Below are 10,935 nucleotides of genomic sequence, written 5' to 3'. Positions count from 1 at the left end.
CCACAAAAGAAAAAAAGAAAAAAGAGAGAAAATGGGACTATTATAAAAGATGATCGATGCTGGGCATCCCAAACTGACCTAGATGATTTGGACAGCATTGTACATATAAAAAAAATACCATGAGGGAAAATCTGGGGGAGCACATTGGTGTGCAAATTTTATAGAGCAATCTATAAATAATATGTGTATTAGTATTCATTATATTTTATAGAGTGTTCTATAAGTAATGTGTATGTATATATAAATAATATGTTTCTATTAAAAGTATTAATGCAAATTAACAAAAAGAGCAATAATATTACATAAAAAATCAGGCAACAGACACTAATATATCATTCTCAGTCAATAGTACAAATAGTAAACATGAAAAAATAGTGTTCATCATTATTGTTATTGAATAGTGCTGATTAAAACAAGATATGATTTTGATCCATCACATTTTCAAATATAAGCAAATGATACTTAATATTGGAAGATCTTTGCAACATCTCACAGAGCTCTGAAATATTTATAAATGTTGACCCAATAGTTCCACTTTTAGGACTCTCTGCTAGGAATTTAGAGATCTCAATAAAGATTGGTATTTACAGTGTTCATTCCAGCATGTTTGTAAACTGCCCAAAGGTCTGGGAACATCCTCAAAGCCATCAATAGATAAAAAAATGGCTGGAATATTTTTAAACCATTAAAAATTATGTTTAAAAAATTAGAGTAAAAAATACTCAACTTATAAATATTCAAGCAATGAGACAAGCAGGACTCTAACTTGTACAGCATGGTGTTAATTTTGTAATAAACATTTGTTTATGTATAGAACATGAACAAGAAAGGAATACACCAAAATGTTAACAATGGGGTAATATGTTGGGGGGGGGTTATAGGTAATTTTAATTTAAAAAATTTTTTTTCTGTTATCTCCAAAACTCTGTATTTTTGTAAAATATAAATGTGGACATTATAAAAAATGGGCACTTCTATACTGAGAAGAAAAGATGAAAATTAAAGAGGATTTAGAATATCATTTGTCTGATAAAAATGTCAAATGTGTATCCAGATGGATATATAATAGGATTTGTTGTCATTTTTTTCTTGACATCTCTGAAGATAGGCAAGATTTGGGAAAAATAACAGCAACAACAAACAATCAGCAAACCGCTCAGGAAAACAAATAATTACATACAGAATCATACTATATCTAAAACTTCTCTTTGGCAGTCCACAACGGCCTTTTACTATTTGATTCCTCTAGCACAGGGAAGCAGAAATTCAATTATTGGGAAGGCACTTAAATAATTTTATTTTTAATTATAGTTAATAGAAAGACCTATTGTAGGTTAGTGCCAAATGTTTTAATGATGACACTTAAGAATTTGGGATGCAGTTTTATAGCCTGATGCTTCTCAATCAAAAACATTATAATTTCTAAAGACAAGCTTGTAAGAGTGCAGTTAATTGTGTGTAGAATACTTGACCAAATCATCTGTGACCAATAAAACTTGAGAAAGAAGAAGAGGAAAGAGTATTCAGCCTTTCAGTAACATGCCTGTCTTACACTGGCCAAACTCTTCTTAGGCAATACTCCGTTTGCTCAGAAGGCCATGTGTTTAATTGTAAAAGTCTGTCAGTATTCTAGGATTTAAAAGACATCAATCATTTCTGTCAACAAGGAAAGAGTGACGGCTGCGTGACTCCTCTATCATTAGGAAAAGATGTGCTCAAGAGAAAAAAAATGTAGTCTTGGGAGGGATGAGCAACTATAAGTTACAGGAAAAAGAGTTCCAGACTGCAATTTCACCCCCCTTCCTTTCCCTGGACTGGAACATTATATTTTTCATTTCATGTAGTTCCATGTTTGCAGTAAGACATTATGTAACTCGGCCAGTCTCAGCTGTGCAATATCCACTAAGTGCTTTAAAGTGGCCATCATTATTAACAGTTTGGGGTATGTGGAGGGATTGCTTACTTCGGCCTTGGCCCAATGTAATATTGTGTAATGAGGCTGGGCTGGCTTATATTCAAAACTTTATTCCAAATGGCCTGCTAGTCAAACCGCAAGATAACAGGTTCTCTTTCTTTTAAGACTTTATTCTAGGTGGACTAAAAACATAAAAATTGCTGTATTTGTACAGTTCCATGGGCAGAATGAGAATTTTCCATGTTTTACTCCCGACTTATTATTTTATGCTAAGATTTCTGAATTAGCTTGCGTTTTAAAGACATCAAGGCACAAATTCCAGTGTTCTCTAAATTGTGTGACCTTACGCTGGTTACTTCACTTTCCTGGGCCTCAGTTTCCTTACCTATAAATTAGCAGCAACACCAGTCTAGGAAGTTGGAAGAAGGCTGATAGGTGATGGTATCAAGGCTCCTACTTCTTAACTGTGTCACCTCAAGCCAGTTATTTCACCTTTTCGACCCGTGTTTCCCTACACTTTGCAGTAGACGAGGTAGGATAACACCGGCAAAGCTCCTGGAACGGTGCCTGGGCACTTGGTGGCTTAAGCGTTCCTGAGAATAATAACATTAATGCTAGTGAACATTCCGTAGGTTGATGCGGTTGAGTCACGACACTCTGGGAGAAGAGAGAAGAAGAAACCGGAACGAGGATAGAGGCCCGGCCGGCAGAGCCCTCCTTGTCCCCGCGGGGGCGGCCAACCTGCGCCGCGACGCACCCGGACCCGGCACCGCCTCGCCCCACCCCTGCCAGGCCGGGGCGAATCCGGGCGGCGAGTTCCGGGCGGCGGCGCAGCGCGGTCTCCCCCCTCCTCTCCTCCCGCGCCTCCAGCCGTGCCAGCTGCACCCGAGCCCGGGGAATCCGCCGTCACCGCGCAGGTGCCCGCGGCCGCCTTCGTCCTACAGGTAGGAGCCGCGCCGCCGCCGGGCGCGCCAGGCTCCCGCGGGCGTCTGATTTCCGCTGCCCTCGCCCTCCGTCCCTCCCACCGACCCCGCGCAGCTGGCCGCTCCCCGCCCAGCTCGGACGGGACCTTGGCAGAGGCGTCGGCGGCGGGCGCCAGCGCCGGGCGGCCCCGCGGGACCGGCCTCCCTGGCGGCCCGGGGGCCTCCTGTGCGCGCCTTCGGGCCCGGTTCTCGCAGAGTCGACGCGGACCAACTTCGGCGCGCGCTTTTGCCAGGGCGGGCGCTGCCTGGAGCGCAGAGCCCCGCGGGCTCCAGGGGAGACTGGGGGCGTGCCCTCAGGGTGCACCGCGGGCCTCGCCTGTGCAGTGGGGCTGGTGCCCCCGGGTCCTCTCGCGCGCCGGGGGTTCGCGTGCGCTGCGGGATGGCGGGGATGGCGGCGCTAGGGGACCAGCATCCCGGACCAACCAGGAAATGCTGCGCTCCGAGGCTTAGAGCCCAGCCTGCCAGATGCACGGTCCTGGGCGTGCGGGCACACAAATGCTCTGTGCGCCCACGAGGTGATGACGCTGGAGTCGGGCAAGGGCAAGGGGGCCAGGAGCGAGGCGTGTGTTAAAGGGCTTGTTTTTCTCACTCCAACTCGAGGTGTTTGGGACCTAAGTCTCAGATCCAGGAGCGGGGTGCTCCCAGCGTTGGATAGGATCTTGTGACGCCCTTCAGAACTGCCGGAACTACCGCCGCGCCTATGTTTGCTTCTTCTCCAAGTCTCGGTTTATTGCCTCCTTTACTTACTCTGGGAAGTACTAGACGCAGGTAGATGCTTAAGACCACAGGATTTCTGTGTTTGATCATCCCTAGGTCTTTTACCAGAATAGAGAGTTCCATTAACTTTATCTGCCGGGTCTGCCAATTTTCAGTTGCGATAACCCCTTGTGGGCCTTCTGAGGGCTTTTGGGAGACTAGGTACCCAGAGACATTTGTGATGCGTTAAAAGGGCTAATTAATGGTGGTGTAATGAAAGCGTAAAGAATGAGAAGAATCTACAGCTTGAACTGTTCGCAGAAACCGCATTTACATATTGCCTGTTTGAATAAAGATCTTTCAGTATTAAATGTTTTGTAAGGTACATACCAGTGAATTTGTACACTGGCTTTTAGCTTGAATTTGTCTACAGCCTCTAAAGGTTGTTTGGGGATCTTTCAACTAATTGTGCGAGCTCCTAGTGTGTCTTCTCAGGATCCAGTATAACTCACAATCCATATAAAAAGCAGGAGTAGTTAAGGATTTGAGGAAGATGTGTCTTACCATGTTTGTCCCTGATGTCAGAGTATTTATTAATCACAGTGATAAGTGCTGTATAAAGCTCATTTAGGTTTGTTGATTCACTTAAAACTGGCTAGTGGGAGACCCTGCTCCTTGGAAGTTGTCTGATGACAAGTGTGGGTTTCTTAATTAGAATTTATTATGAAATTCATTTACCTTTAACTCTTCTAGAGTTTTTTTAAGTTGTTTTATTTTTATTGTGGTAAATACATCACATAAAATTTGCCCCTTTCACCATTTGTAAGCATACAGTTCAGTCGCATTAAGTACTTTCTCATTGTTGTGCTTCCATCTCCACTGTCCATCCACAGAACACTGTTCTTCTTTCTTACAGGGTTTTCAGAACATTTTGATGACAATGATTGTGCTGCAGGCTTTAGTTTTCTCATGAAGCAGAGTTTGAGTTCCTTCTCATAGCTTTACAGAAATGCACTTTTAAAGAGGAAAGGTGAAAAGCCACGGCCAGTGTTTGTGTTTAGTCAGTCTTATCTCCATCAAGAAAGATCTGCAACATTACTATAGAAGGATAAGCTGGTGAGCTATTTAAATTTGCATATAAAAGTATTGTGAGGTTTAGTTATGGAGAGGGAGGAATCCAGGAGGGAGTTATTGTTGTTGATAGTTTCCTCCCCTTAATATCTCACAGAACATTGAAATACTTTTGTCTCCTTTAGCTGTGCAGTAGCATGTATCTAAATGATGCTTGAGCTCTGATCATGGCACCTTTTTAGTAACTAGAAGCAGTTTTGCCCAAGCTAGCTGTTGGGTATAGCTATTTCTTCTGCACTCCAGGTGTTTACTAAACATTGACGCTAGAGGACTCAGCACATGAGATGTGGCTCTTTAAACTCACAGTTGGTCTGAGTCATTGTGTTCAGGAGACAGCTGTCCCCGTGCCAGGCCTGGTTGTATGTTTACAATCCTTTAAGTCTTAGCACCACACAATAAAATGTATTCTCCAGCTGGGCTGTGGATAAATGTTGTTGCAGAGTGAAAATGAGAAACTTATAACCTAAATTTCCCATAAGCCCGTGACTTTCCTGATTAGAAAAAGAGTTGTACAAATCATATCTTTTGCTGCAGTGGGAATGCATTCCAGTGTGTTGGTTTCCTTAAATTCACAGTGCAGTGTAATATCTGGATCCCAGATGTTTCGTGCCGGGTCATTCAACAATAGTGTATGTTATGTAAGTGTTTCGTAGTGTCACAGGGTTTGTTTGTTTTTTTTTTTTCTCTTTCTGTTGTGAAATTTTCTTAATTTTTGAATTTATTAAACACACATTGCAGGGACAGAAGAAAATGATCGGTTTATTTAGCCAATATTTGTATAGCTCTTACTACGTGCCTGGCACTATTTCTATGCATTTTACAAACGCGAACACATTTAATCCTCCTTTAATTACCTGGGAAATAGATAATAATATCGTCTCTGTTTTATAGATGATGTGATTGGAAGCACAGAGAGATCATACAGCTAGCGTATGGCAGAGCCGGAGTCCCATCTCCGGCAGCCTGTACCCAGAATCTGGGCATCTGGGCATGGCTCTGTCACCAGTACAGTAGAACCTGAGATTCCATCTTCCTAACAAATAAACTTTTTTCAGGTTGTGATATTCCTAGCTTGTCCTTGTCCTTAGGGAGAAAGAATTTGACATAATTGCAATCAGAAAATCAGTTCGACTCCCTTATTTTTCAGGAGAGGAACTTAAGGGGGAGTTTGGTTATGTCCAATATTTCCGGGGCAGGGTCCTGGAAACCTTCTATTGGGCTAACGAAGCCTTACCTCCTGATTGAGGAGGTTGGGATAGGGATCCTGGGAAGGTCTGGAAAGGCCATGGTGTGTGTTTTGTTTTGTTCTTTTTTTGCGGGGGGAGGAGGGGAGTATTTGCCAATCAGGGGGGAAATGCTTCAGTATTTTAATAATCATTTTGACCATCCTGGAGCTCATCTGCTAAATTAAGTCCCAGGGGATGTCAGGGGTGCACAGAGCAGAAGCTTATGGCCAACTGTGGGCCATGGGAAGGCTTGCTGCTTAGGGCTCCGGATCCCAGATTCCTTCCCCAGTTGTCGGTGATGCTTGTGGCCCTGGGCTCCCCTCGGCACGAAGGGAATAGGTTTATTCTGTACTCAATCGTTTTTTGAGCTTTTTGGATCTCGAGTTGGAAACCTTTTGAAAACCTCTGACGCACGAAAGAAAATCAGCCAAGAGCAACATGGAAATAAAAATAACTTCATTTGGTTGGTCCTTTTGTTGAGAGAGAGAGATGCAACTAAGGGCATAAACTGACAAACTTTGTATTAAGAACAGGAAAATCAAACTTCACTATTCAACAGTGATTTTTTTCCCCTAAAGTCAGCTTTTAGAGATGTACATTTGGACGAGGGAGAATAAGGACCAAACACAGGAAAAGAAAAATGGTGGGCAGGGAGAGGAGGAGGTGGAAGAGGGCATGCAGAAGGAGAAGACAGTGCTGAAACCTTACCAGTTCTTTCTACAAGGCTGCGTTTCAGTGTGTTACCTCCTAATGCCCTTTGAGATGCCAAACGGAGTTGAAAAGTATCTTTCCTTTGGTTTATCTTGAAGTGACTTTAATGTTGCTTAAAACCATTGTTAATCATTTTTAGTATATGTGCTGCCAAAGCGAGCACTAAAACCATTGTTAATCAACAAAGGATGGGGACAATGAGATATCAGGGGACTCTTTAGCCCTTGCTGGGGATCTTCATACCAATCCAGTCTATTTTTGTTTGTACCACTTTTGTATGCATGGATTTTATATAGAGCATGATATTGGAATCACTAGGTTTGCACTTGTTTTCTTCGTTATCTATCTTCCCTGTGAGAGGGAAAGGTCCTAGGGGCCATAGGCTGTGTTTTTGCCATTTTTGTGTCTCCAGTGTCCATTATGGTGAACAATAGTGGTGAGCTGAATGAAAAGGTGCATTTAATGGATGAAGGAAGATGGTGTGATTCATTTTATTCAAAACATACAGATATTTCCCAAAAAGAAGGTTTTTATGGCTAATGTTTTACTTAGTTATTTGTTCTACCGTGCCATTTAACTATTCTTACAAATACATTTGTAGATGTGGAGTGAACAGTCTGTGGGATTTATCATCTGTACTCATTTTTTTTTTTTTTTTTGGCCTTTTTGTCTGCAATGTTCTCTACCCAAGTTTTGATGAAAGAGTCCTTTGAAGTGAGATTGGAGAGGTAGCAATGAATTGGGATGGGGGTTCCATGGCTTGGAGCAGGAAAACAGTTCCAGATGTATGGAGGAGTGGTGATATGAATATGCAGAACCCAAAGTGGGAAATTTGATAAAAAGGGCTGAGTAGGAAGAAGAACAAATTGAAGATGAAATCTGACATTGTTTTAAAAACCTCACCATTGTTCCCACTTTGGAATAAAAACGTAGAAGCCAAGGTTAGGGTACAGGATTTGGAGATGAAGTATATTTGTGATACTAACATGACTGTGACGTCAAAAAGAACCACTACCACCACAACAAAACAGAAAAAGGAGAGGGGAAATCCAGCCAGAATCCTTTCATCCTAAGGAAAAACCCACCTGTTGGGATATGTAGATGGTAATATTCCAAAACTAGGAACATGGAGCAGGGACTCTAACCCCAACCCTTACCTCACCTCAATCCCAACACCAGCCTGCTACTCTTGTGGCGGGAAATGCAGGGTGATGGGGCACTGACTAAGCAAAGCAGGTCTGTGAGGCTTGTAAGGCACAGCTGGGCTCCACAAAGTCCCCACTGGGAGAGATAATGACTATGGGCCTCAGCCTTAGGCCAGAGAGCTTGGATTCAGATCCAGAGGACTCTAGCACCATGTGGTGTAAGACAAGTAACTTCAAAATTCTCTATGCCTTAGTTTCTCCATCTGTAAAACAGGCATAAAAGTCATACCTATATCACAGGACTGTTGTGAAGACTGCAGGAAACAATGCCTAGGAAGTGTTTAGCATAGAGCCTGGAACATAGAAATGGCACAGGAAATGTTCGGTCCCCTCTTTCACACATTGCCCTCCTGTCTCTGTCCCAAATTGTGTAGCAGTGACATCCATAAATAACCAAGCAAACTGGAATTGCTGCTAGAGTAGACATGATGACGTGGCCCTAATGGGAATACGGCTGAGGGAGAAGTGAATTTTGCCTGGGAGGAAATCTTGAATGCGAGTGAGATTTCATGAGACCCCAGTGATGAGAAGTAGTGGGAAGACTTCTGGCAGCAAAGCTGGTTATAACTAGAGAGAATGAACTGTATGCCGTTGATAATTATACTTTTAGGGTATAGGTTTTGACATTAGCTAGAAAATTTGGTTTTTCTTAATCCGTAAGTGTAGCATGGCAAGTAATAGAAGAACCCTGATTCGTTTAATAGAAGCATAGTATTTAATAGGAGAAGCACAATTTATTGCTCTTTACCAATGAGTGTATGTATAGAGGTGTGCTTTTAAAATGTATTTAGAATTAAGAAGAACAGAGTATATTCTCCAGGTAGGAGTGAACTAGCTCATGGTATGTCAGAAAAACACCCTTCCCGTCACATTCTTCAGCTTCACATTATATGGGAGAAGGGCATTGCTGGCACCATTATCTTTATAAGGGTGTGGGTAATACATATCTGCACGAATCATGGATGGAAATATAGACTGTTCGTCAACAACCTGGACCAGCTATTTTCATGCTTTAAAAAAAATTACGGTTGGGCGCCTGGGTGGCTCAGTTGGTTAAGCGACTGCCTTCGGCTCAGGTCATGATCTTGGAGTCCCGGGATCGAGTCCCACATCGGGCTCCCTGCTCAGCAGGGAGTCTGCTTCTCCCTCTGACCCTCCTCCCTTTCATGCTCTTGTCTCTCATTCTCTCTCTCGCAAATAAATAAAATCTTAAAAAAAAAAAAAATTACGGTTACCATTCTCCATCCCCACCCCTAAGAACCACTTTTCTAAAGGAGCTCTTCTGTGAAATCCCAGTATGTAAAATACCCAAAGGAGAGTTGTTCTTCTTGACAGTTCCTAGATGGGGACAGTGAGCCAGCTGCCTCCTCCAGTCTTCCCTCCCTGACCACCACCTGGCACCAGCTGCCCCTCAGCTCTGGAACCCCAGGGCTCCTAGGAGCAGATGTGAAGGCACTGCCTCAGTTTTCACCTTTCCGAACTGCCACTGCCCATCTCTTGGGATTGTCAGAAGGGTTCTGTTTCTGAAACACTCCAAGTTGGGTTCCACCATAGGGCCTTTGCCTGGCGCTGTTCCCTCTGCCTGGGACACCCTTGTCCTAAGGCCCTGCATGGCTTGCATCTTTTTAACATTTAGGTCCATGAGAAAAAGTTCAAATGTTACCTCCCTAGAAAGGCTTTCCCTGACCGTGAGATCTGCTTCCCCAGTCAGTCGTCTGCATTGCTTTGCCCACCGACTCATCCCTCCTAGCCCATTATTATGGGTTATTTTTATCCCAGCACTTATCTGTATCTGAATTCTTCTTCCAGGCTTGTTTTCTTGAATACCAAGTTTTCTACGTAAGAATGTAAAAGCTCTGTGACAACAGGGACTTGCCTGGCACACAGTAGGTGCTCACTAATTACGTGTTAAGTGAATGCCTCTCCAAATTGCTGTTACGAGTGTATGATGTTAGTTGGAACCCTGGTTTCCCAAATGGTTCCAACTGCTCTCCTAATTGTTCTTCTCTGACCCTGCCAATATTATCATGTTCATGGCAATGATTCATTGCGGAGTGTTACTGCCATTTGGAAAAAGGGTCACTGCTGACCAGTGGGAAATAAAATCTGTGGCTTTCTATGTGAATGTCACCTTTCATTTTCAGAGAGTTTATAAGGATTTGATTCAGCTGCACCCACCTGTCCCATGGGTGAATAATCTGTGACAATTAAGCATGAAAGTACTGTAAAGTAAACCTGATCAATTTTGGGAAACTCCTGTTTCCCCCTTCTTTTGAGTGCTAGGAGGGGCAGTTTTGGCAGGGTGAGGGGAACCTGGGGCGTGTGCATCACTCTGTAAGATACCAGGTGGCCAGAAATGCATGTTGGAGAGGTTTGCCCTGTCTGATCTCACCAGAAGGCACTGAGCAGGCTTGACTAATGGCGAGGTAATTTTTGCAGATCTATTGCAAAACAATGTTCTCCAAGTTCAATAGGAAGCCCAAAATAAATAAGTGAGAAATTTAGAAACTTACATCAGTAAATGCCAGCTTTTTTTTTTCACATTATTAAGGTATTTGCAGATGTTTTGGTCAAAAGCTGCTTCCTTAAAAATATGCATTTAAAAGAAAGATAGCTACAATATGGTATGTTTTTAGAAAAGACAACTTTCTGAGTCCGCCTCTAACTCCATTCTGTGAGCATAATTTACTCTTTCATAGTCCTGGTGAGACATTTGAGGCGCACAAGTTCAGTGGCTGATTATTCTTCAGTTCTTGCAGGATCTCCTTTTCCACAAGCAGGACATCTCTAAGTAAGCCTCCTGGACCAGCTCCACTAATTCATACTTTTGAAGTTACAGACTGAAAATGACCTGATTTGTTAATTGCACAATTTGTCATTCTTAGGCAATTTAAGTGCATTTCCTACAACACACTGGCGCTTATACATGAACTTAAATGGCCTATATTCACAATTAGAGACTGTGGTCATGCTGGAAAGACCTCTGGTCTGATATTCATGGTAACCTGAGTTCTGCTTTTGTCTCGGCATCTGACTTAGTGTGACTCTGGGCAATTTATTTCAGAAAT

At 43.0% G+C, this 10,935-nt stretch overlaps 1 protein-coding gene and 1 long non-coding RNA gene across 8 annotated transcripts in view; one reads left to right on the top strand and one right to left on the bottom strand.

Annotated features, from left to right (window-relative positions):
• The window catches only part of LOC145723266 (uncharacterized), a 5,647-nt gene extending 3,114 nt beyond the window's left edge, over positions 1 to 2,533 (bottom strand). Inside the window, exon 1 of the long non-coding RNA XR_014148190.1 lies at positions 2,301 to 2,533. This is a non-coding gene — a long non-coding RNA (uncharacterized LOC145723266). The remainder of the gene's footprint in view (positions 1 to 2,300) is intronic.
• A 174-nt stretch (positions 2,534 to 2,707) lies between these two features.
• Positions 2,708 to 10,935, top strand: part of PLD1 (phospholipase D1) — a 189,292-nt gene continuing 181,064 nt past the window's right edge. For 4 of the 7 annotated variants that reach the window (XM_081829656.1, XM_081829638.1, XM_081829645.1 and 1 more), the window contains exon 1: positions 2,712 to 2,859. Coding sequence is in view for 1 of the 7 variants with exons in the window: in XM_081829665.1 (XP_081685791.1) it covers positions 3,599 to 3,666 (68 nt within the window). In the remaining 6 variants the exon portion in view is untranslated. Of the gene's footprint in view, positions 2,860 to 3,498; positions 3,667 to 10,935 lie in introns of all 7 variants that reach the window. The other 3 variants (XM_081829665.1, XM_081829662.1, XM_081829669.1) reach the window with 3 other exon arrangements.

The sequence above is a fragment of the Leptonychotes weddellii genome, chromosome 1 (assembly GCF_054177405.1).
Source record: "Leptonychotes weddellii isolate Sample4059 chromosome 1, ASM5417740v2, whole genome shotgun sequence".
In the NCBI taxonomy this organism is placed as follows: Eukaryota; Metazoa; Chordata; class Mammalia; order Carnivora; family Phocidae; genus Leptonychotes; species Leptonychotes weddellii.
This window is presented reverse-complemented; position numbering and strand designations above follow the sequence as displayed.